This window comes from Montipora foliosa, chromosome 10 (assembly GCF_036669935.1).
Source record: "Montipora foliosa isolate CH-2021 chromosome 10, ASM3666993v2, whole genome shotgun sequence".
Lineage (NCBI taxonomy): Eukaryota > Metazoa > Cnidaria > Anthozoa > Scleractinia > Acroporidae > Montipora > Montipora foliosa.
In genome coordinates this window covers 18,877,305-18,904,804 of record NC_090878.1, presented here as the reverse complement: position 1 = coordinate 18,904,804, position 27,500 = coordinate 18,877,305, and the positions used below count along the sequence as shown (strand labels likewise).

Below are 27,500 nucleotides of genomic sequence, written 5' to 3'. Positions count from 1 at the left end.
TCCAATCCATTTTAATCTTCTCCAGTTTTGCCTTTGCCCTGCCTCCTTTAAATTTGTATTTGATGTTTTGTTCAAACCTTCCTTCACTGTTTTAAGTAGCATGTTATTTATACGTTTTCCGTGATTTGGTTGCCAGTTCCCAGGTGCTAAATTTGGCTAATTATAAATTTCGTGACACATTCCCCTTTGAAGGTAGTCCAGGTTACACCCTTATGTCTTTTCGTTCCCATAACGACCTGTTTGTTCTTCCTGTTCCATTTGTTACTTCTCTTAAGAACTTTTCCGTTTTACGCTCCAATTCTACTCAGATAAATTTGTGTTCAGAAAGTTAACACTTTTCCCACAGGATGTTTTACCGAGCGACTTGATAATGGAATAACCACGTAAAATTGAAATTTCAGACTCACGAAGCCATTGCTTTACCTCCTAGCTTTTGCTTTTGAAAAGGATCCGTTTGGACCAACACTGGTAAGTCGCTCCTTGCTCCGCATGGTCTTATATCATGAATATATGACTCATGCTATGCAAAGCAGCTCCGTCATTTAAAAGCCCTGAAAGTAACCAAGAATCACCTCCCTCACAAGTCAAGTAAAGTCCCTCACGTCGACGTTGCCGTGTGGGACTTTAAGATCTACCACGCCGACGACGACGTAAACGTCACCTCAAAATATAACTTTGCAATATCATAAGTCTTTCGCGATTATTCCACATCGTTCACGTCGTGCAATGTGGACGAAGTATCATAAAAATAAAACGGAACGAGCCGTTTCAGAGTAAGAATAGAAAATGAAAGATTCACATTTTTAAGCTCTTGTTGTCGTCAAAACCTCAAATTTGGTGATTTTACATCGTTGTTTTGAAGAGTACCGCAAAAATATGTACTAAAGTACGGCTTATAGACGAAATGCAGAAGTGATCCTCGCACTATGTAATGGTATTTTGGGTTGTGTCAGGAAGATCTTCTGTGGAAGTGCCATCTAAAAACCAAACGTTCCCAAGTGGTTAAGTGGAAACGTCGACATCCTTGTATCTGGTAGTCTTGGCTGGCTCTAGGGTCTTTCACACCTTGGCTGAGCTGGAAGGACTGGCGTGGGTGGCGTGCTGGGCACTGTTGTCCGGTCGGTCACAATATCATGACTGCGGATAGAAACCTCGGGGGGGGGGGGGGGGGGGGGGGGGACTAAAAAAAATTACTGCAGGAATGCTCCGACCTTTTACTCCTTTGCATACAATTTTTGGCAGAAAAGATTCCCCTTTCGTATACCTTCCATTGCCAAATGGTACCCCATTTGGTATACTTTCCACTGGAAAATAATGCAAGACCCTTTTAAATACCCAAATGACAGATTTCCCTACCCTTTAATATACTTCGACTCGCGAAATCCCTACCCTTTCATATACCTGAAGAGTGAAAAAGATAACCCTTTCTGGCGGAGCCTCCCCTTATAGGCCATTCTAGGGAGTACACTCCCTCCCCTCCCCCCCCCCCCTCCGGGATACATACTGCCTCGTCTCTATTCTCCGCAATTGCTTGTGCTAAATGGTCCATTCCTGGTCAGACGTACACTTAATGGTGTTGCTGTGGTTAGTTCAACCATAGCTTGACTTGGTGTTGTGGCATGTGCTGTAGTCTTCTCCACTCTTACTGGTGATGCTTCTAGAGTGAGGGTGAAATTATCTGTCACAAACGCTTTTTACATGGGAGGTATTTCTTGAGTATTGAGTCCAACTCGGATCTTCATCCACAACAACACCGTTGGTGGTCTTGCTGATATCTTGGAATGGTGTGGTAAACGTATTCTTCTTCTCTTGTCTCACCAGTACTTGATCACCTACTTGAATACCTTATCTGCCTGTTCTTTGGTCTTTGGTTTTACATCTGCATTTCTGTCCTGAGTTTCTAGGTGTATAAGTGACAATCGGCATGCAGTTCCGGCATCTACCCTCTCATCTTCTCGTTGAACAACAATTCGGCGTGGCTTTTGTCAGTCATGGTATGATCTGTGCTACTTAATGAAGTAATTTTTAAAAAAACGAGCAGCTGTGTTTTATCGGATTTAAAAACACAAGGCATAGCGGAGTGTTTTTAGACCCAAGAAAACAAAGGTTCAAATTGTGAGAGGAAGATAAGGTAAAGGTCCATGTAAAAGCCGCACCTTTTTCCTCAAAATTCAAATAAAAAATCGAGGGTGCGGCTTATCTAAGGAACCACCTGAGAGGTTAAACTGAATAAATATATAGCAAACTGAAAGCATGTTGTTGCTGACCATTGGCTTTTTCATGAATGGTGGCTCGTCTCATTGTACCTGAAGAAGGCTGGTTTGGCCAGCCGAAAAATAGTACCCCACCAAAATCAAATCTACGTAGCATCGGCTCTTGCTTAAAATATTTAGCTCCTGAAGGAGCCACTCATTGCGTTCATTTACGCTTCTTGTTCTCCAATAGTTCTTTCAAGCGATTAATTTTCTATCACTTTACTGGAACAACTGAACAACAACCTACGCCTGCTTTCAGTCACTGTCATGGATATCTTTCCACCACGTGTGAGAAAATACCAAGATATTCGCGAGTACTCGCAAGCCAAATGGCCGACAGTTTAATTGTGATGCCCAGACTCCTCTCCACATTTCAAAGCTTGGTTACTAAGCACTTGTGCGTATTCAAGAGCGTTTCAAAGTGATATAAAAACTGATATTGAAAAAGAAATCGCGTGGAGAGAGCATCATTTTTTTTATAATAAACTTACAAGATAAAGGTATGACAAGTGAAATTTCACCATCTAAAGACTTAATGGATATGAAAGCTTATAACAACCACCGTGTCAGTGTTTTGAAACAATAATTGTTTGGCCTTGTTTGTTTACTAGTAGAACTTCACTGGAACTTCAAAGTTTGTTGTCTCTTTTTTTTCGGAATTCAAGCTTCTAATTTGAGGTGCGGCTTATACATGGACTTTAAGGTATTAGCATACAAAAAGTATAACAAGCCAGGCCATAATACTATTCTTTATCTAAAAAATTCTAATGAAAAGTGTTTTATCGGGTTTAAAGCTCATGCACGTGACGTTTTATGGGTGTCTTGATAGGCTGTTAGGCTTGTTAATTATTGGTGAGTTTTTGAAGTTAAAATCAGCAGGAGACTAGCAACCATTGTGACATGAGTATTTGTGCTTTAGCAAGAATGTCCTTTCAGGAAGGGGTTCCTCTCCACTAATTGCAACCATCTCTAGTAAGGTGGGCAACTGGGAGGAATACTGTGTGTGTGGATGGTGAATTGTGGGAAAGTCATAACCAAAAGTTAGTGTTAGTATGTAAAATAAAGTTTTTTGTTCTTAAGAAACTGCCGTGGAGGCAGAGAAGAGGTAAAAAATAGAAATAATGAATATGAAAAAACTGTGCACTATAATCTTCGTTCGTAAAAAAAATATGGAAAGGGGTAGTTCGAAAAAACTAAAGAAATCGCATGATGAAAAATGAAACACTGGTTGCACGAGGCAAACCCAAACAATCCGAACGTAAGGAAAATCTGACTGCGACACCATCAGGCTCATAAAAATGGCTGAGATTATTCAGGGATACAGCGCAACTGAGCAAGGGGGTTTCTATTCCAGTGCTAGATCTCTACTCGATCCCCTCGTCCCGACTTAAGAAAAGAAGAAGAAAAGACAGTATACTAAATCCATGCATGGGCAGACTGATGTAACCAAATATGTTTTATCCCTACTACTTGATTAAGTTTGTTGGCTGTTTTTGAATTTCAAGTTTTAATATCACACAGAGTTTGTTTAATTTATTAACCCTATCTTGAGGTTGTGACTTTTCTTTATGGATTTCTCTTCCTCATTTGACAGACTAACCTAAAATATTTTTTCGTGAAATTGATTGCTTAAAGTGCCCAAAACCTGAAAATTTTTATTTTCTTACGTGAAAGTTCATATCAAAAAATTAACTTTTGCGAAAGAATTCTTCGATTCGAAGGAGAGGTGAAATTTCCCGCCATTTTGGCACGCCACTCGCTCAAGTCTTCTCTCAACTTATGACGTAGATTCAGGAACTCGTGATTAGAGAACATGAGCATTTGAAAGTTGATGTGAAAAATAGCTGAAAGATGCGCTACGTACCGCTCGATGTTACAACACAGCTGATTCTGAAATTGAAAGTATAAGTATACATGGAAATACTTTCTTTTACTCGGAAAACGCAATAGCTGAAAAAAAGAAGGAAAAAATGGCCGTAGATTTTGTCTTGGCGAAAAGAAAGAACTGGGAGCCCGGTAAAACTTCGTCACTTTGCTAGATTCACTTCAACGACGATGACTTCTAGTATTGTTTTGACAGCAAAACGAAAAGATCGTTTAAGACTGACGAAATTCCCTTACAGGAACAGACATATAAGCGTTAATTTAATTCCCTCGCGAGACCTTCCTTATCCTCTTGTTCTTTTCTGCCATTTTGTAGCCATTCCTCCTCTGCTAATGGTTCTTTCACGTTGGGCTCCATGTAGTTCTGGGTTTCAGTGCTAGCAATGGCTGACTCGTCGAAACCGCAACTAGTCGCCTCAAATTCTTTTTCTTTTTTGAAATCGCCAGTTTATTCACTTCCGGATTCAGAGGCACTTTCCTCGATGATAAACAAAGGCATGATAGATTTTTTTGTTTATTGAAAAATACCAAAAATGATCGCTGAGCGATACCTTGGCGTTGATTAGTAAGAAAACATAGGACCCATGCCAACAAGTATTCCTGAATCTACGTCAGAGCGAGTCCGTGAAGTCCTGACCAGCGTAAGAGGTGTACCAAATAAAAGTAGGATTGAAAAAATTGTAGAAAATTCGCCTCTCGTTAAAATCAAAAAATTCTTTCGCCAAAGTTCATTTTTTTAATATGGGCTTCCAATTAGGAAAATAAAACTTTCTACGTTATGGGCACTTTAATGTGGTAGTAATTACCGTAACTGAAAACTACACAATGATGCCTTTGCATAAGGATCATAACTAAAGCAATTTCTTTACCACTGGGGGCACATAGGGAGCCATTTTGCATTTCAACTTCCCCATTTGCCTTTGTTCTCGAGAAGCACAATTCCATTTTGCTTGCAGAGTTCAATGTTAAGGGAAGACCACGGTGGCTAAAATTATCTTCTACATTGTCAATTACTTTCTCACTGGTGGTTGATGTCATGACCACATACTCATAATAACGGCTGTAAGCCTAGAATTCCTCTAATCGACCAGTTTTGATTGCCTTTCTCAGAGCTTTCAACTCTTCATCCACTGCAGGTGTTTCCTCAACTTCTCTTCTCTTGCAGACGTGTTACGAGGATGGTGATCTAGCGTGACCCTAGACTGCTGAGGTTCCAGCTGGTGGTATTTCCACTAGCTTGCTAAAAACATTTGTACCATTCATGTTGTGCAGCTACTCATCTACAGTTGATATTGGGTATTGACCCATTTGATTGCCTCATGTTGATGCACAAATAAATGTCACCATCCGCCTTTGGAATGATTACTATTGGGGTGACCCATGTTGCGGGCCATTGACTTCTTCTATGATGTGACAGTCCAATAGTTCCTGAACTTACGCCGAACTTTTTGAATACACCCTCCAGAGTGGACATTTTTGAATCTGCTATGAATCCAGAACCTTGTGGAGGCTAAATCCGGAAACTTTTTTATCCGGATAGCGTAACAAGATCGAGCTCAGTTCCTTGTCGTGAAATCAATTCTGGCTGCCGAGGGCAATATTATTTCTTTAAGGCGCATCCTGCTTTGTTACTTCCGTTTCCTTGAGGAGTCCTGAGTACTATCGTGAATCCGGATACGCTTCGGATGCGTGTACGGGCAAATTCGATTTGAATACACAACGTTTGGATGGGAATATTTTTGGCTTCTATTTTTCGTTTCTTCGATCATTTCTTTGTTTAGTTTTGGTATTTTCAATCACTGTAAACCACTCAAATGCGAAATAAAGTTGTCGTTGTTGAATCCGGAAAGAAAAAGTTGCGGATTCAAAAATATCCGGAGAAGCGTGGACTAAGAAAGGACGACGACGACAACGGCTTCGAGAACGCAACATAACAATTGTTTCAATGAGTACAAACAATAGTTTTGCACGTGCTGCACGTTCGTTTTACATTTTGATACATTTCTTTGCCTTTCTCCTCTTGACAACCACGTGAAATGATCAAATTTGAGGTCTTGTGGAGGACGAGGGCACCTGACGATGAATTTTCAATTTTCTCCCCAAACACTAACAACGCGTTCATGACAAATTTTGTTCTGGCATGTTTATGTGCACTTTTCACGCCAAACGACTTGCAATACTCACCAAATTATTACAATAATGGTAAATGATGTTTTTAGAAAGCGTTCTCGAAGCCTTACTCGTCTCGGGGGTCCCTATTTCAAAGTGGGTGCCATACAATTTGATAAATCTGAAGGGTATTCTAACGCTTTAGTTTTGTTTATTTCGTGTTTCCGTTGCAAAAAAGGGCAGTTTGCATCAGTTGAAAACGCTTTTCTTCTGCCACAAGCTTTCTAGTACTTAGAAGTTAACCGAAGTTGCGAAGAATAGTTCTACAGAGTTGAACGCGAAAATCATTCGTCAAATCTAGTGAAAAAGTCATATGCGTGGTTTTCAGTAGAAAATTATGAATAAAACCTAGACGGTGGAGGAGAATGTTCATAAGAATAAATAAATTTACCCAGTTCTTGTAATCTAATATTCGAAAATTTGATAGTTCTAATTCTCAGAAGATTGGGTCTGAGTGATTGATTTAGGAATTATTTTGACGGTACACTTTGCAAAGAGACAAGACTACAAAGATTGAATTTGCACATGCACAATAATACAATAATGACTATAAGGATAAACTAAACAGCAGTACAGAGTTCTGAAAGAAAATTTAGCAAAAGAACTATACCTGAAATTAAATGCTATAGCTTCAGAGATTTTGTAAGCCAATTGAGGAATTCAGGTTTCCAAGAAAGATGTTAGTCAAGTGCAACCCCAAGAAAGGCCATTCTACGATCTGTTCAATTCTTTAATCATTTTGGTAGATTTGCGTTAAAAGATGATGCCTTTTCTCTCGAGGCTTAAATAGAATAAAGAATTAGTTTTCTGCAAGTTTCTTTGCCTTCAACTAGGTTACCAAATAACTAGACCTAAGAGACAAGCATCGTCATATCAGCAGTTGCAAATAAAATCAGGTCTGGTAGTTTGACTACATCACTGAAGTCATGAACATAGAATAAGAAAAATGAGGGAACCAGAATGGATCCTCCCGGAGCGCGGGTGCATATATCAATGGCCGTTAAACCAAACAAATTACGGCAACGTAATGGACCCCTCAGTGTTCACATTTATGAAACAGAATTTTTTTTATCTACCATAACAAAGGCCTTAGAATATAAATAAACACACACCTATGAGATGTTCACTGCCATCAAGCGCAAGATGACTTCTTGTGCAGGTCAATCAGTGGTAAAGAGATAGTAAATACGCAATGTAGAGAAAACATAAACTTAATGTGATGTATAATGTGATAAATGTGACGTAATTTATTTAAGCTACTTACCGGACGGTTATAGATAATTACTTTCTAGAGCAACTTTGAGATTCCAGGGGACATTTAGAGCAGTCTGTATGTCATAAAAAGTGATTGACCACCATCTTTAAACACTGGTATCACACGAGCAATTTGATTTGATTAGGAAAATCTGATGACAAAAGACATCAGTATTACTTTGACTAAGGGGCTGTTTACATGGATGTAGGAAGATCCTAGCGCTAGGAAGATCCTAGAAGGTGAAACAACTTTTCGTTTGGTTTACATGCAGAAATTTCTGTCTAGGTGGAAGTGGAGAATGAAAGCAAGATGGCGGGCGAGAACAACAAACACGTAATTCGGATGTATTCGGATGTATTCGGATAAATTCGCATGCCTTCGATTCGCAGCGTTTTCGACATTGCTGTCGATCGATTGCTCGTTACTTTCCACTGTGTCTCTCGCTTGGGTGGTGAAACAAAACTGGTCCTGAATATTGTCGGCGGTCATCAGAATCATTAGAATCGTCCTGTGGCAACGCCAGACGAAATTGTCGACCTTTGGTAGCTGAATACCGTGAACACCCGGCCGCCGCCATGTTTGTTTTTTTGTCCCTAGTACCAGGAACTTCCGAACGAAGGCAGTTTACATGGTGCTAGGATCTTCCTAGCGCTAGGATCATCCCTCCTCTCAGATAGGATGATCCTAGCGGTAGGATGATCCTAGCACTGGGGCCAAATACAACCCTTCACATGTAAACTGAAAGCTGAAAACATACCGCGCTCGGATGATCCTAGTGCTAGGATGATCCCAGCGCTAGGATCATCCTCTTTCCATGTAAACGGGCCCTAATACGGGACAAATTTTTGCCATTTAAATACGCTTATTTTGTGCGGTCAATTCTGGCTTTAAAAATTCAGTTTAAATCAAACAAAGGCCTCAGCAAAAGAAGTAAAGAATTTGACGTCAATAGCAAAAAAAAAACTTAATCGGCTAACTCAATGTTTTACCCAATTCAAACCCTTTGGGAACAAAAGGTTTTGTTCCAGGTATTTTCATATCATTTAAATATGAAGGCTACATTATCATGCAAATACAATGCACAAAGAATCTTAAATCCCGGTGATTTGAATTGGGTACAACACTGAATTAGCCGATTAGGTCTATTGTCTTTGTTAGACCCATAATGAAATGCGGTCTCTTTTGTGTTGGTTTGGTTACGTACCTGCAGCATTTGTGGTCAGTGCATTGAACTTCTCATGCTTTCTTTTGTATTTTTCAAGGAGCGCCCTCACTTTCAAAGACGACCTTCCTGGTTCTTAAGAGTTCTTGTAATCAAGAATGGCAGAGAGGAAGACGAACGTTTTCGAGCAGCATATACAAGAGCTTAGCGTTGCCAGAAAAAAGGGAAACAGAAAAGGGGAGGGTATTGCAGATTTAAATTTAGGCAATTATTATTATGGCTTGGCTTATTTCGAACAGGCCAAGAGGGATTACACAGAAGCATTAAGGATTTTTAAGGAAATAGGTTTCAGTGCTGGAGAAGGAAAAGCTTGTGGCAATTGCGGCCGTGCTTGTCACAGACTGGGATATTTTAAGCGAGCCATAGAGTATCATGAACAACGTCTTAGCATTGCAAAAGAAGTAGGGGATAGGACTGGGGAGGGAAGGGCCAATGGTAATCTCGGCAACGCTTATCACAGTCTGGGCAATTTTAAGCGAGCCATAGAGTATCATGAACAACATCTTAGCATTGCAAAAGAAGTAGGGGATAGGACTGGGGAGGGAATTGCCAATGGTAATCTCGGCGTCGCTTATCACAGTCTGGGGAATTTTAAGCGAGCCATAAAGTATCATGAACAACATCTTAGCATTGCAAAAGAAGTAGGGGATAGGGCCGGGGAGGGAAGGGCCAATGGTAATCTCGGCAACGCTTATCACAGTCTGGGGAATTTTAAGCGAGCCATAGAGTATCATGAACAACATCTTAGCATTGCAAAAGAAGTAGGGGATAGGGTCGGGGAGGGAATGTCCAATGGTAATCTCGGCAACGCTTATCACAGTCTGGGGAATTTTAAGCGAGCCATAGAGTATCATGAACAACATCTTAGCATTGCAAAAGAAGTAGGGGATAGGGCCGGGGAGGGAAAAGCCCATGCTAATCTCGGCATCGCTTATCACAGTCTGGGCAATTTTAAGCGAGCCATAGAGTATTTTGAACAACATCTTAGCATTGCAAAAGAAGTAGGGGATAGGGCCGGGGAGGGAAAAGCCCATGCTAATCTCGGCGCCGCTTATCACAGTCTGGGGAATTTTAAGCGAGCCATAGGGTATCATGAACAACATCTTAGCATTGCAAAAGAAGTAGGGAATAGGGCCGGGGAGGGAATGGCCAATGGTAATCTCGGCGCCGCTTATCACGGTCTGGGCAATTTTAAGCGAGCCATAGGGTATCACGAACAACATCTTAGCATTGCAAAAGAAGTAGGGGATAGGGCCGGGGAGGGAGGGGCCAATGGTAATCTCGGCGCCGCTTATCACGGTCTGGGCAATTTTAAGCGAGCCATAGGGTATCACGAACAACATCTTAGCATTGCAAAAGAAGTAGGGGATAGGGCCGGGGAGGGAGCGGCCAATGGTAATCTCGGCAACGCTTATGGCAGAATGGGTGAGCTTGAAAATGCTCTTCTCTTTAACGAACAGCATCTTACTATTTCCAAGGAAACGGAGGATCCAGTAGGGCAGGGAATCGCTTGCTATCGGCTTGGTCTTTTTCATGAATTCTTAGGCTCGTTGTGCAAAGCCCTTAATTTTTATCGTCTAAGCATAAAACATTTTGATGAAACAAGGCGTCTTCTTCAGGCCGAAGATGCATGGAAAATAAGCTTTCGTGATACAATACAAGTGGAGTACACAGCTCTGTGGACAGCACTTTTGAAGAATGGAGAGGTTGATGAGGCTTTGTTTGCTGCTGAACAAGGACGTGCACAGGCTTTGACAGACATTTTGAAGGTGCGATTTGGCGTTGATGAAGAACCTACCTCGGCAATTGCGAGGACGGAAACTATCTCCACTCTTATGAAATATTTGCCCTTACAAACAGTTTTCATAGCACTTGCAGGGAACACTATCAGTTTTTGGCTTCTGAGAAGAGCAAGCGGAATAAACTATAGGGAGAAGGAAATCGAAAATGGAAGTGCTGACTCACTGATAAAGACTACTTTGAAACAGATTGGCGCGGGGGCTGTTGTCCAATGCGAGAATCGCTCGGTACACACACATCGTAGTCGGTTCTCTTGCAGTGGAGAAGTTGTTGAGGAATCTTTTCAGTCTTTCAGCGTGTCCGACAACCCCTTGCAGTCCTTGTATGATTTCTTAATCAGTCCAATTGCAGAATTGCTCCAGGGTGATGACTTGATCTTTGTTCCTGATGGACCATTTTTCTTGGCACCTTATTCTGCATTGAGTGACTCTGTCAGGATCCGTACTTTTCCCTCGCTAACCGCCTTAAAAGTGATCTCTAGTGCACTTGACGACTTCAATAGTAAGAGTGAAGCGCTACTTGTGGGCGATCCGTGCTTGAAGGAAATCACTTGGCGCACCGGTGGACCCATGTCTAAACAGTTGCCGTGTGCGAAAAAAGAGGTGGAGATGATTGGAGAACTTCTACAGACCACGCCTCTCACTGGCGAAAATGCAACGAAAGCTGAGGTCCTGAAAAGAATGAAATCAGTTGCTTTAATCCACATTGCGGCTCATGGAGATGATGAATTTGGAGAAATTGTTTTGGCCCCAAATCCCAACCGTGCATCCCAGATTCCCAAAGAGGAAGATTACATGTTAACAATGAACGATGTTCATGCAGTTCGTCTTCAGGCAAAGCTGGTTGTGCTGAGTTGCTGTCATAGTGGTCAGGGAGAGATAAAATCTGAGGGTGTGGTGGGAATAGCCAGAGCTTTCCTGTGTGCTGGTGCCCGGTCTGTTCTGGTGTCACTCTGGGCAATTGATGATGAGGCGACCTTCTTGTTCATGAAGAGTTTTTATCAACACTTGGCAGATAGGAAAAGTACAAGTTTAGCTCTTCACCATGCCATGAAATCTCTTCGGGAGACAAAGGAGTATTCCGCCATTAAATACTGGGCGCCATTTGTTCTAACTGGCGATGATGTCTCGTTTGAATTTGGGCTACAACTCGAAAAGAATGGTAAGCGCTGTTCGAATATGATTTTAATTACTGAAAAGAAATATGATGTACAGGTTTCGTGTCGGAAAGTTGTCGAGAGAAAAAGGTAAGGTGGGTACCAAAGGTTTTTTCTCGCGCGCGGCAGACGAGCGGGTCAAAATAGAGACATGACCGACACCGGAAACAGCGCAAGAAAAACCTCTGGCACCCAGGGTAGGTAAGTTCCTCATAGAGAAAGGGTTTAAAATCGGTCGTCAACGTAGTTCATTTACAAACTGCTTTGGCTAAGGACTAAAATAAATATTAATTGCATTCACCGGCTGGTCTTTTATATACCGGATCCGAAATAGTTAATATTCATGAAACAAAAGAACAAAGCGAACATAATAATGCCTAATTAGCAAGGCCTGATCGGAATAACAATGGTTCTTTTGTCCTCTGCCATTTTAGTCCACTGTATGAGATTCTACCCCATTCAACGGGTCGGGTACGTGTAAACAGTGTAATGGACTGAAAAGAAATCACTAATTGCCGGTTACCGCCGTAAAGTAAAGTTAGATAGGGAGCTTAAGCACGCGCGTTTTTGAGGCGCCGACGGCAACCGTAAGAGAACATTTCGCGTGCCAGGACATTGATGTCTTCCAGATTTTTATGCTAATAATCTCTAAAGATACTTAGGAATGTAAATGTGGTTGTTTGAAGACGAGGTAAAGGGGAAAACTGTTCAAGCGCGTGCTTAAGCTCCCTATTGAGGGCTTATAGACTACATCATGTCACAGTTATACTTAGTTGAATATGAATTGTTGCTCTCTTCTTAAGCTTATCCATGTAAAAACGCTTTCACGGATGAAAACAAATTGTCTTAAGTGCTACTATGATCAAAAAAACATTTCCTTTTTTTTCTTCAGATTTTGAAAGTGTGTTTGCTTAACACCTGACTGGCAAAATTTTGAGCTTTGAGTTTTATCCAAAGGTTGTTTATTTTGAGTGTCAAGTTTTGGATTTCACGGTCCGCCATTTCTCAAGTTCAAAACTGACCGATTGGACCTTGGAGGGTTGGATCTAGGGAAAATGACGTCATTTACTCACTAGCTTAAAACTCAACTTACTATATATGCAAGACATGAGTTTGAAAATGTATAAGCCCGAAACTCCCGTGCTGCATATTAATTCAGCAGCATACACACGCATTGCGTTCTTAAAGGAGTGAGTGTTTGACGTCATTTTCTCCTCGACCCAGCTCTCTGAAGATTTTAAAGCTAGGAATGGCGGACCAATAAATAAGAAAATTCCAGTTAAAATAAACAGGTGTCTCTTTAAAATCAGAACTTAAAACTGGGGTCACTTAGTATTTAGTTAACATAGTTTTGAAATTTAAAGAAATGAAATTCCTAATCGTCATTTAACCCGCTATCTTTTTTCTTTTCTTTCTTACTTTTTTTTTCAGAAACGGCGTCCAAAACTTGAGATAAATACTTCTTGGACTGTAATGCGTCAATATGTCAATTTCCTTACTTCAATTAAATGAGTTATTGTAAGCATTCAAGCATTCAACCTCATCATAAGCGGTAAAGGAATATGGTGAACTTTCCATTTAAGTCCAAGACAGAGTTTCCAGGAAGAACCGTTTTTCATGCATACTGGAAAGGCTAAATATCAATGCTGTCGCATGTTATGATCATCCTTTTTTTCTCAAAAAAGCAAAAATTTAAGACAAAGTTGCCAGGTCTTCTCATTAGTCTTTCTGTGAAAAAAAGGTGCGAAAGACACCTTATTCCAAAATGGCCGCCATTTAAATATTCTTTTGCTTACACAAATTTGCCCTTGATGTCTCGTTCTTAAGCTTAAAATTCAAAAGAATATTTTTTCTTAAACGAGGCAACAAGGGCCAATTTGTATGCGCATAAATCAGCTGCCATTTTTGAATAAGGTGTAGAGAGCCCATGGACAAAGAAATGGCAAGTTTTTCTGAAGAATCTAAAATGTAGATTTCCTGAGATTTTTAAAGAAGGCCAACGCAAAATAAAAAATATGTCCGACTACTGGGGCAAATTCCTAGAAGCTAACAAATTAAGAAAGTAGAAATTACTTGATGTCCTAATTAATATACATAAAGGTTTTAAGACTCGAACTTTTATATTCAAGAAATTGCTTGAAAAAGGTTCCAGAATCAAACAAATAGGAAGTTTCTCAGAAACGCGGATTTTCTAAGATATTGCCACAGAGGTGCAAGGCAAAATAGGGCGATTTCTTAGGCAGATTTCTAGAATGTAAAAGACTAGGAAAAGAACTTCAGGATTTGTGCGATCTGTTTGGGCAATTTTTTGGAGGAACTTCAAGAAGGTTAATTACTAGGAAATAATAGTGATGTTTGATCTCTTATTTAGCATGCATTGAAAGTTTAAACTGTAGAAATATTTCCTCTTTTAGTCGTAAAACTTTCAATGCAAACTTGTTCGGAGATTACGATCAATGCATAGATTGATTGGTGCATACTAACTTCTTACTAACCGAGCGCTAAGGCCGTACTGGGGAATATTGGCCCGAGGTCGCGGCAAGTGAGGTTAGTAAGTAGTTTATTATATGGCTTTTTAATTACCTTTAGCTTTGTTTGTGCAAGCCCGTAATCGGCCCCTGGGCATTACGGGAGAATAATACCCTACAATTCAGTCACAATTCACAATTAGCCAATCAGAGCGCGCGTTATATCGGTTACAAACACAAGCCATATAATAATAAGTATTAGTATAAATACAAAGGTGATTATACAAAATCGCGCACTCTCATTGGCTCGCTATCTCGGATTATCAGCCGATAATCACCTCGACGGACAAAATGGCTGCCAGTAGTCGTTTTGCCACTGTAAGTGAAGATGATTTCGCGTTGAAATGTTTTTTTTTCTCTTTTTTGAAATAATCGCCTGTGTATTTATACTAAAACAATTATTCGCCTCAGGCTCAGTGATTATAGGTGAATATTCACCTCGACTTCGTCTCGGTGAACATTCACCGATAATCACTGAGCCTGAGACGAATAATTGTTAAGTAATCCTCTTAATCCAAACGGTCGGTGTCACAGTAATGAATAATCTTAGGCATATACAAGACTCATAGTCATAGTCTCTTTGTTTTGTAAATAAACATGAAACCTCAAATGTGGTTTACAAAAGAAAGCTCTGAATGACCAGTGCTTTACTTATGCAGAGTTTCGATACAATCGTCGCAAATGGCAACTTGATGCGCAGATTGGCTACCGAAACTAAAGAGGAGAGTATTATAGAGTGTTTTCACTCACGTGATGAGTAACCTTGTTTTTTTTAACCGAAAGAAAAAGAAAAAGTTTGCATGATAATAGAGCTCAATTTCCGGAGGATTAGTTGGGTGCAGCAACATGGCCGCCGTTCCATTGTTTAGGTATGCACCAACATGACAGCCGTGACGTCACGAGAAAACACTCTATATTTACTCGCTTTTGAAACAAGGACTGTCCCTTCACCCGTCACAAAGCAACTAGTTTTCCATCCTTCTCATAGCCTGTGTAGCTGGAGGGAAAGTGTATCGCAGGATTCTGTCCACCTCTGTAAATATGTTTGGTTTCAGTGACTTGACCCTCCTGCTGTCCATAATTGGTTATTTCTTTTAAAGCACAGAAATGATTGACTGGTTTTCATGTACTAAATTATAATTGCATTTGCCTTTGATTTTTATCCTTTGTACCAGTAATTGTCGTATTTTGAGTCAAAATTGAACCAAGGAAACATGCTAAACCTAGTTTTCGTTTGTCCGGAAAATCCCAGACGATCGGGGATTTCGCAGTTTCCCCGACCTTCCCAGTGTTTGTCGACTGATGAAAACCATCAATGGTAGACAACCCCGATAATCGGGGATGGTCGGGGACGAATCGGCAAAATAGGAAGCGTCTCTATTTTCCCAACATGTCCCAGATTTTTGCGATCGTCGACGATCATTCCCGTCATATGAAAACACAAATTTGTAATTTCGGGGACGTCGGCGATGGTTTTAGCTCTTTATTGATCTTTTAAATTGCGTGTTTCAATTTTTGGCGCACTTTCCATTTTCCGCCAAAGTCAATATCGAGAGAAGCTAGGACAAGCGTCTGGCAATTTTCCGATATGTGGGCAAAGTGTGGGACGATCGGGAAAATGCTAGACTCCCACGCAAACACTCTTAGGGCTTCGTCACGTTCCTCCCCAACGAGGGGACGAAGCCCTCAGAGTGTCTGCGTGGGAGGCAACCAAAAAAGTGATCATAGATCTTTGCTGATTTTTTTGCTACTCCATGAAGGCTCCATTCTCCGCAAAATGGTGATCACCGTATTCGTACAGGAGAAAATAGCCATTCTTTGACGGATTAAGCCTGGCGCCTGCGTCAATGAAAATCCGCCATTTTATCAATGTGCGCGAGTTTGTGGTGCTCACGGCAATGATGCAAGAAGGATTGCGCAATGTAAAACCAGGAAGTCACCTTAAATACTCACTGTTTACACTGTAATATTGGTGTTTCTAACAGTGCGTATTATGCAATTATCATTCACTTTTAGCTTAACTTCCTTTTTGACGATCGAGAGAAATAAAGAAACTGAAGGTTACTGTACAAGATGCGATCACGGAGTTGAAGTTACCATGCTGGCCCAGTGTCAACTGTTTCTTTGCCGAAACCACAAAGAGGAAAATGCATGAAACCAAGCGCATCTCAGAGGACCATCCCAGTTTAATCAATTAAGTATTTTTTCCAAACAATTTGGCAATCAAAAAGGCAATAATGTTATATTTTTCCCCACCTGAAACACGGAACGTGGCTTTTGTTAACATTAATCTAAATGCACTGAAACTGTTTCAAACTCAAACACCAAACGTCAAACCTGAAACTCTTGTTTGCGATCTGCGGTAAACTTAAATCTTATAAGAGCTATATTCCTTATTGAAGTGAATGGTTATGAACTTACACTTTGAATAATTCAAATATTATCCCATCTTTTTCGACAATTAAGTCATGGTGGTCACGGGAGAAGAAGTTTCACATCCAGTTTTGGATTGACGAACTACAGGTATGCGAAAGTTTTCCACCTGAAAGTCCAGGGAGCGAGTATTGCATGGAAGCTCTGTCCATCTGCCAGGAAGGGCATTAAAGACGGTGTGTACAACTACACATTGTATAATTTGCCTGGTCTCTGTTATGGCTAACCCGGAGGACTGATTGCTGCAATTGTGTTCCTCTTATCCCCTCTAGAATCAGCTTGAATTGCTGGACAGAAGTCAATTTCACTCAAGTATCCAGAAGCGGATTCAGGGGAGTGGCCCTGACCCCCCCCCCCCCCTCCCCCCTTATTAGGGAGCTTAAGCACACGCATTTTTGAGACGCGGACTCCAACCGGAAGTGAGCTGTTTTCCCTTTTAACTTGTCTTCACACAACCACATTTACATTGCTAAGTATCTTTTCTCCATTAGAGATGATTAGTATAAAAATCTGGGACACACCACTGCCCTGTCACGTGAAATGTTCTCTTCCGGTTGCCGTCCGCGTCTCAAAAACGCACGTGCTTAAGCTCCCTACTTTTGGACCAAAGCCACCAAAACACCATAAAACACCAAAACTTTGAAAGGGCAAAAACAAAATGTTTGAGAGCGGGCCCCCAACTTACCTCCAGGTCTGGATCCGCCACTGGTATCTATCTTGACGTCCCGCTTCAAATGAATTGTTTGTCCCATAACCATAACTGCTGGTTAACCACCGGTACCCCTCAATTATCCCGTGGCCTGTCCTCTTTCTGACGCTATCCCTTGACGCAACCCTCCAATAGAAAGCTCAAGCAAAAACAACGGCGACAGCAACGTACGAGAACGTCATCTCAAAATACAAATTCGCGTTATTTTAATCGTTTCGTGACTATTTTAACTTTTTGGCTAAATTGCAGAATACCCCGGGACTTTTTCTTATTTACGCGTAGCCGGCTACGCGTAGCCGGCTACGGAGAGTGGCTACGCGTGGCTACGCGTAACTACTAATTTAAATTGGTGATCACGGAATATGTAAACTGAAGAAAACTAGAAAGCGAAATCTGGTAATACGCGTAGCCGGCTACGGAGAGTGGCTACGCGTGGCTACGCGTAGCTACTAATTTAAAGTGGTGATCACGGAATATGTCAACTGAAGAAAACTAGAAAGCGAAATCTAGTAATACGCGTAGCCGGCTACGGAGAGTGGCTACGCGTGTCCGTGGCTAGTCACTTACGGCCTAAGCACTCTTAGCTCTCATTTTACGGGTCGGTTAATAACACTTTTTACGACATCGTTTGAAGAATATAGCCTGCGTTTACTGATTAAGCCTAAGCGCTTGTTTCAGTGATTAGATCGAAGCACTCTTTAAAATTTTAACTTTCAATTTACGGTTTGGTCAACAACACTTTTTATGAGATCGTCTGAAGAATATAGCGCTCGTTTACTGATTACGCCTAGGCGCTTGTTTCAGTGATTAAGTCGAAGCACTCTTTTAACATTTTAGCTTTCAGTTTGCGATTTGGTTAACCACACTTTTTATGAAATCGTTTGAAGAATATAGCACTCAAACAAGCCTAAGCGCTTGTTTTAGTGATTAGATCGAAGCTCTCTTTAAAATTTTAGCTTTCAATTTACGGTTTGGTTAACTACACTGGTACCCTTAGCTTTAATTTTGACGCGTAGCCACGCGTAGACGCGTAGTCAGCACATAAGAAATTGCCTCGTTCTATGATCCAGCTTACACGACAAAACAATACGAACACTGGTACCCTTAGCTTTAATTTTGACGCGTAGCCACGCGTAGACGCGTAGCCAGCACATAAGAAATTGCCTCGTTCTATCATACAGGCTCCATGACAAAACACTACGAACACCGGTACCCTTAACCTTAAGTTTGACGCGTAGCCACGCGAAGACGCGTAGCCAGCACATAAGAAATTGCCTCATTCTATGATACAGGCTCCATGACAAAACACTACGAACACCGGTACCCTTAATCTTAAGTTTGACGCTTAGCCACGCGTAGTCGCGTAGCCAGCACATAAGAAATTGCATCGTTCTATGATCCAGGTTACACGACAAAACAATACGAACGCTGGTACCCTTAGCTTTAATTTTGACGCGTAGCCACGCGTAGACGCGTAGCCAGCACATTAGAAATTGCCTCGTTCTATCATACAGGCTCCATGACAAAACACTACGAACACCGGTACCCTTAACCTTAAGTTTGACGCGTAGCCACGCGTAGACGCGTAGCCAGCACATAAGAAATTGCATCGTTCTATGATCCAGCTTACACGACAAAACAATACGAACACTGGTACCCTTAGCTTTAATTTTGACGCGTAGCCACGCGTAGACGCGTAGCCAGCACATAAATATAAGAAATTGCCTCGTTCTATGCTCCAGCTTACACGACAAAACAATACGAACACTGGTACCCTTCACTTTAATTTTGACGCGTAGCCACGCGTAGACGCGCAGCCAGCACATAAGAAATTGCCTCGTTCTATGATACAGGCTCCATGACAAAACACTAGGAACACCGGTACCCTTAGCTTTAAGTTTGACGCGTAGCCACGCGTAGACGCGTAGCCAACACATAAGAAATTGTATCGTTCTATGATGCAGCTTACACGACAAAACAATACGAACACTGGTACCCTTAGCTTTAATTTTGACGCGTAGCCACGCGTAGACGCGTAGCCAGCACATAAGAAATTGCCCCGTTCTATGATCCAGCTTACACGACCAAAAAAATTACGAACACTGGTACCCTTAACCTTAATTTTGATACATAGCCACGCATAGACGCGTAGCCAGCACATAAGAAATTGCATCGTTCTATGATCCAGGTTACACGACAAAACAATACGAACACTGGTACCCTTAGCTTTAATTTTGACGCGTAGCCACGCGTAGACGCGTAGCCAGCACGTAAGAAATTGCCCCGTTCCATGATCCAGCTTACACAACCAAAAAAATTACGAACACTGGTACCCTTAACCTTAATTTTGATACATAGCCACGCATAGACGCGTAGCCAGCACATGAGAAATTGCATCGTTGTATGATCCAGGTTACACGACAAAACAATACGAACACTGGTACCCTTTGCTTTAATTTTGACGCGTTGCCACGAGTAGACGTTTAGCCAGCACATAAGAAATTGCCTCGTTCAATGATCTTGCCACCGAAGAAACTTGACGCGTAGACTCGAGGCCCTTCCCCCCCGCTTCGATTTGAACGGGGTATTCTGCAATTGCTCCAACTTTTTTTTTAATTTGACAAGGGCGCGGTGGTTCCTCAAAAGTGACGTCTTTCTGAATAGCACTTAATTTAGGGAAGAAAAAGAAAATTCCTCCTCAAGTGCTGACGTCCTTCACAAAACCTCAAACTTGGCTTGTTCACGTTGTTGTTTTGCTGACGACGGCAGAGAAATAGACAAAAGTGATAAAACGCACGTGCAGGGCATGCAAAGCTATTTTTTTTGCCCACTAAATATGCAAATTTGTGAAGTTCTTGTTGCCGTCGCCGCCGTCGTTGCTTGAGCTCCATAGGGTACAGACGTGTATGAAGGGCAGGGGTTTCGAAGGGATCTAACCAGCCTAATAGTAAAGCCAAAGATGAAATTTGTATTTTTGATGGCCTGTAGTTGAAAAGGGGAAAAGTAAACTCTTGATGTTATGCAGGATTCAAAAGTGCCATCCATTCATGCACTTGGTATCCTTTCAGATTCGGATGATTACAATCCTCTCACATATTTTAGGACACTCAGTGCAATTCAGTACATGAGATGTACCATGAGTGAGAGTAGGCTCTCTTCGCTGGCTGTCGTGCATATATTAAAACTGGCACCTCTTGATCTTGATGGCCAATTCATCTGTCGTTCATAGATTTTCGAAACTTATAGTGTTGGTGGTCTATGTATTGTTATAGATTTTACGTCGTAGACGTTCGAGACGTAAGTCTGGCAAAAATGCATGGACCTATTTTCGGTGTTTATTGACGTTTAAGTACAGTCACGCTTGAAATTTCTAGAAGGCACATTAATGTTCATTTACTTTTCCTTGGCTAGGAGCAATGTCTCTTCGACCAACAAAGTTGTTGACAGGTAGAGTGAGCCGCAACTTTCATCTAGAGTGTTAGCAATTTCACAAATACTACAGCTCCCTTACATCGTGAATGCAGTAACAGTAAGCGAGAAAAGATAATTGACACCAAAACAGGAGCGCGTTGCAATGAAAAAGGGTTTATATTCGAGTCCTTTTTTGCACTGATTAATATCGCGGTAATGATCCAATTCAAAGAACTGGTTGGGCTTCTTAAAAGTAAGTTGAAAACAACAATAAAACGAACGTTACGCTCTCTCACATGTTCTAGCATTAAGCGCATGTTTTGTGGTTGATAAGACTTGTAAATGACTGGGACGGTTTTTGTTGAATGTGCTCAATGTTGATGAATTATTTTTATGGGTAGTTAAGGCGTGGAATCTCTTTTTCGCTTCAATTTTAAAATTAACAATTGATGCTCTTGAACATTACTATTGCGCAATCGTTAGTCTTCCCGATGTATCATCTCTTTTGCACGAGAATTAACACGCGATCTTTACTTTTCTGAAGCGTATGATGCGTATGTAATGCTGGGAAATAAATATATCCCTTGCAAGACTCCGATCAAACTTTAAATAAAGCAGTGTTTTTCAGAACATTCTTGTTGCACATCTTGCCTAGACATTCAGCCTGACCCGAGATAGCCTGCACACAGGCTCCCCATTAAGGTTATTCCGAGAGTTAGTCCAGTCGATTTGCTCTGAAATAGCGGAGTCAAAGGTTGGCTTTGACCTCGCGCCATTCAAAAGCAAACCGACTGGACCATATCTTGAGATAACCCAAATGGGTGGCCTGTGAGCAGGATACAGCGCAAGATTAAATTTTAAAAGAAATTCGGTATCGACAGAGTCCCCATTTATAAAGCACACTCACAATAGTTATACGGCTCGCTAAAAAAATGAAAGACGAGATTTTTTAAGCCCACCTTTGTAACAGCCTAACCTGAAAGACGTGTAAAGTAAAGTTCCCTACGTTTGACAAGACAAAACAACACAAGATGATTTATTTAACTCAGCTCAGTTTCAGATGATATACATGTTAAATTTACATAGACAACAAAACAGAGTTCAACTAAGGTGTAACAACAAAATAGGGAGCTAGTTGGGATCATCCAAATAGCAAAGGTTAATCTAGTGGATGACCCTTACAATAAAATACAATTGCAGACAGTACTAAAATATTTTTTTTTATAAAAAGGCATTTCTTCATGCGCTAAGGTAGATAATTAATTAGAATAACAATAGGCATAGATTTTTTAAGGGTTTTACGAAATATTTTAAGTTTCGACTGACTCCCCCTGGGCCTCCGAGAATGATCAGCATGCCAGGTAAGTAGTTGATTTACTGAACGAAATGATATATGAAATGAATCATACTGAACTGCGGATATGAAATCAAGTAAAGCTATGATACTCGCAGTTATGGACGTAATTTTAGCTCAGGCCTCTCTACGCAATTGCTAAAGTACGTTCATGACTGCGAGGATCACAGCTTTACTTGAGTTGATTCACTGTTGATGGATCTGAGCTAATATCAGTGCTTACAAAGCACTGACTCTCTACCTATCCTTTATCTATTCAACCAATTTTATGATAGGAAATGGGCCAACAGTTTTCGAATTGTTTGAACACATACTGTGACACCTAGTTTATGCTAAATTAATATGTATACCACACAAGTGCGTAATACTTCGTATTAGTTATTCTTTGGTATGCTAGTCACTTAGCCTATGTGTGGTATATGCTAAGACAATAATGACTGAATATTAATACATTTTAACCTCACTTTCACTTTAGTAAATAATAATTCTTAAGCATGAAATTGAGATGTCTCCAAAAGTGAGACAATGTTTACCCTACATTTACTTCCAGTCATTTACAATTTTCAAGATACTACAAAGTCATTCTTTAAGAGATTTGAACAGAGGTTCAGAATGGGATTTTAGTTCAGAGAAAGATACCAGAAATAAAGAGCGCTACCAAAATGATCCATGGCTTTCAATTACTCTGAGCTTACCTAAGTGAGCCAATGTTAGGGAGGTTTTAGTGATCCCTTAAGAAAGGCTTAATCCCTTAAGATAGGCTAAAATTCCCAGGGCAGTTATCCATTACCCCTAGAAATATTGAGACAGTTATCCTTAAAATTACTTATCTTTGGAATTTGACAAAAAGTGGCAATTTTGAAAGTGTTTTTTTATCAGATAACCTAGAGCAGTCAACTCTCTCGTAAGCAGACACCCTCGGGGATTGGAAAAAGTGTCCTTTAGTGGAGCTGTCTGCTTACGAAAATTATTCCCATAAGCGGACACCAAAGAAAAATAGGATGGATATCCGCTCGAGTAAGAGTTAATTAGTGGGTGTTAATTGGACATGTGTTATTGGGTAGCTAAACATAGCAACTGAAACTCTTTATTGATATTAAATGTTAAAACTCGGAAAAAAAAGAAATATAAAATATAGCTGGTCTATATTCATATTCAACAAAAACTTAAACGGGAATTATTGCTTCTGTCTATATACCTGTAACTTTGGTGCTAAAAAAACATTCAAACATTAACAAACAAGGTACTATCGTGACTAGAAAAGGTTTTTTTTTCTTGGACCTATGACAGTTTGGAGAAATAGTCCGTTATGGTTTACTGCCTCCTTCCTTCTCTTCTAAGATTTCGTTGACCTTGGTAATTGCCTGGACTAGCGGCTCGTTTCCTCAGTGCAAGTCAGAAAATGCCGCAAGCCTTCCAACAACTTCCAGTGCCTGTTCTGCGCAGAAGTAAGTTAAATACAAATTTCATTGCCAAGAGTCAATTATTAAACGTGGGGTGTCTGATTCAGAGAGAGAGAGTAACCAAAAAGAAAAAAAATCCAATTTTCATTTTCAAAAGTGTCCGCGTCCGCTTACGAGAAAGTGTCCGCTTATGGGAATGTGTAAATACAGAGTTTGTCTGGGAGATAAAAGGGGGAATAGAAAAGTGTCCGTAAATTTAGCTTACGAGAGTATCCGTTAGCGGAGAGTTGACTGTGCTGCATAATTATACGAAATCTGTTTAGTTTTATACGAAGTTACCTAAAAATAATCTCCTTTCTTTCTTAAACTGATTACTTAACTCAGAGTCTCGTGCGATTGCTGGACAATCCTAGTAGGCACTTGGTTAGGCGCGATTTTTGTTGGATACCCAACTCGCAGAGCAGAGAGTTTTCCGTCCTCTTCATCATCACAATCTTTACATTGTAAGCACCAGTCGTAATTTTAACACTTTACGTCCCAAATGCTTGCTATTTTAAGTTCTTTTTTGGTGATAGACGGTCTGCTTCAGTTGGCTTCGCCGTATAAGAAGTTCTCATTGAAACATCTGCGGTTTTGGGTTAATGTGGGCTCAGGTTTGGGAATGACGTAACAACTATCAACCGTCCGTGTTCGTGGAGTCAGCGATTTGGCCCAAATCTGGTAGGTTTATTATTTATTAAGTGATTTTCGGGTCATTCGAGTCTGCAGAAGCTCACAGGCTAGCATCATTAAGCTGGAACGGTGGGAAAAGGCAAGCCTTTGAAAGAACACAGAGGTGAGATATGGTTTCGTGCAGACTGGGACGCCTATAATGCTTTAATGATGAAATGGTGTATGAAATGAATCATATATGAACTGCGGATATGAAATCAAGTGAAGCTATGATCTTCGTCTGTGGCTTCATAGCTCAGTTGGTTAGAGCGTCGCATCGGAATCTCGTGGTCACCGGTTCAAACCCCGTTGAAGTCCTGAATTTTTCAGGCTTCTCTACGCAATTGTAAAAATTGCGTTCATAACTGCGAAGATCATAGCTTCACTTGACTAAAATGCTCTGTTGTAAACATGGCAGTTCATGAGTGACGTTGTCTCTCTGGCCTTTCTGTGCACGAATTCCAGGACCTACCAATACTATTTGGGCAAGTTTTGAAAGCTAAAAACTTCAATCGATGCTGTAGTTTGCTGCTAGGACTAGATGACCCTACACTTGTAAAAAATCTATGAAATGACAACTGGGGGTCTTCCCTTGTGGTGGAATGACAGAATTACCCAGAATTCTTTTTTGCATGAACGAGGCAACTTGAGAAGCAAGAGACTGGCTCTCAGCAAATGGCTGAAGCGCGACCGGAGGAAAAAGGGAGAAGAACATTTCTAGCCAGATACTAAGGAGTAGCCCTGTGTGCTATTAATGTGGACGTTTGGATTCTGAACAAATTTTTGTCTTAGAAATATTAATTTCGCGACAAAGTAGTGCTTTTTTTGCTGTTATTCTTGTGGAAAAAACTGGCCTTTCGTCAGTCGTTCTTGTCAAAAGAACGGTATAATGTAAATAAGAGAGTACTAACTAGAGATTTACATTTGCAGATTACTTAAGGCAAACTCTAATAACTTATATGATCTCTATGCAATAAGCGCATTCAAAATTTCTTCATATTGATAGTATAAAAGTCTATTTTTGAAGGATTTTCCTGCTACTGCATATGAAAAACAACCGACTTTTCTCTCCAGTCTTCTCATGATTTTCGTGGAAATTACATTCTGTCCCTCAATAAACCTACAACAACCAGTTATGGTCTTAATTATTTTTCTTTCTTCAGTATCAGCTAAATTATGGAATGCGCTACCTGATTTTATCCGCACTGACTGAGTTAACAGGTTTTGAAACGAGAATCCAGGCCGCAATTTGTACAGCTGCTTTTTAAATATTTCATATTTAGTTATTTATCCGTATGGGCTATGTATTTTAGCTGTGAATGTTATGTCCTGAAGATATTAGCGCTTGTAATTTCTCTGAAATTCGAGATGAAAAAAAGTTTACGCACGTGTTTATGTTACGTTTAGCATGGCGCATGCGTACACTTTGTATTGCGCAACTCCAGTGCTTACCATATGGTTTAGATCGTTTTTCCGCTTAAAGCCTATAAAATTCCACTATTTTGATAAGTCATGTATAACGCCATCAATTAATATGCTCATCAGAGAAGGTCAAAAGGCTTTCCATTTACAGAACACTTCTCTGAGCAGACCCCCTCGTAACAAAGTCCAGCAGATGATCGCTGAACGCAAACGATCTTTTTACCAAACCAAAATACAAGATCTAAAAAAAATAAAACTCCCTTACGTTGTGGGGATAGTTAATACGATGTCTGGTAGATCTGAGAAGTCCATCCACCTCTCATTAGAGCGTGGTGGTAAGTGACCTTATCTGATTTTGAATTTGCCAACGAGCTTAATAAGTTCTTTACATCTGTAAATTCGGACATCCCCCCGCTTGATTTGTCAAGCGATACGTTACCTATTGTACAATCTTACAAAGTATGTAAAAAACTTACTGCAATTCATCCCCATAAGGCACATGGGCCCGATAATATTCCTCGCAGAATTTTCAAAGAGTTTGCTTTTGAATTAGCAACTCCAGCTGCTACTATTTTGAATGTATCTTTGTCATCTGGGGTTATGCAAATCTCGTGGGAGGAATTTAATATCATCCCAGTCCCTAATATCACAAAGCCCACATGTGAGAGCGATGTAAGGACAATCTCACCTACACCCTGCCTTTCCAAGTTTTAGGAGACTTTGTGGTTTCATGGTTGATTGAGGATGTCAGGGGTAAGATTGACCCTATGCAGTTTGGTTGCCTATAAGGTACATCTTACTGTCTGTTAGATACGGTCCATAATTGGCTTTTACAACTTGACAGTCCTAATGAAAATCTCCGAGTCTGCTTTTTGGACTTTTCAAAAGCTTTTGACCGTATTGGTTATAACATCCTTGTCCAAAAGCTTATTAACCTTAACGTCAGGCTTTGTCTGATCCCTTGGATCATCAACTTTCTATCTGATAGAAAACAACGCGTCAAGTTAAATCAGATATTTTCGGACTGGCTCCCCGTTAAAGCAGGGGTTCCCTAGGGGACCAAATTAGGCCCGATTTTGTTCCTCCTGAAGGTCAATTACTTAGAGAGGGCCATGTCACCTAATTTTGGAATGTGGAAGTGCGTGGATGATGTCTCTTTGTCAGAGAACCTTAGTAAGGGTAGCTTATCATCCTCCCGGGCTACACTTGAATATATAAACAGCTGGGCCTCTGGCAACTAGATGCGTCTTAACGCTAAGAAATGCAAGGAGTTGCGATTGTGTTTTTTCAAGGAAAAACCACAGTTAGCCCCCTTAACAATTGATGATCAACCGTTAGAGGTGGTTAGCGCACATAAGGTCTTGGGGCTTATTATTCAGAATGACTTAAAGTGAAATGAGCACATTGCATCAGTAGTTGCTAAGGTATCGAAACACGTGCAAATTTTACGTGTTATACGTCGGGGCGTTCTCCCAGCAGCTGACCTATTCTCAATTTAAGTGTATTTGATTCGCTCTATTTTGGAATATAGCTGCGTAGTTTGGCATTATGCTCTTCCTTTCTATTTGTCTGAACAGTTCGAAAGAGTCCAGAAAAGAGCTTTTGGTCTTATCTTTCCCAAACAAACCTACAGCAGAGCACGTAAACTTGCTGACTACCCAAGGTTGGACGTACGCCGCAATAATGTTTCTATTAGAACTTTAAAGAAAATTGACGGGAAGGGCCCTCTCTCAAAGCACCTGACAATGAAGCGGGTGAGCGCGCATGGACGTACTATGAGAAACCCTA

The 27,500-nt window shown here is 40.7% G+C and overlaps 1 protein-coding gene and 2 pseudogenes across 1 annotated transcript; all 3 read left to right on the top strand.

The window, feature by feature from the left end:
* LOC137972593 (G-protein-signaling modulator 2 pseudogene) overlaps positions 1–9,910 on the top strand; it is a 10,301-nt pseudogene extending 391 nt beyond the window's left edge.
* LOC137974459 (tetratricopeptide repeat protein 28-like) overlaps positions 1–27,500 on the top strand; it is a 282,236-nt pseudogene that overhangs the window by 149,497 nt on the left and 105,239 nt on the right.
* Positions 9,707–15,008, top strand: LOC137974453 (tetratricopeptide repeat protein 28-like). The gene is made up of 2 exons (XM_068821460.1): positions 9,707–11,746; positions 13,173–15,008. The coding sequence occupies exons 1-2, from the start codon at positions 9,931–9,933 to the stop codon at positions 13,190–13,192; spliced, it is 1,836 nt and encodes a 611-aa protein (XP_068677561.1). The 5' UTR covers positions 9,707–9,930; the 3' UTR covers positions 13,193–15,008.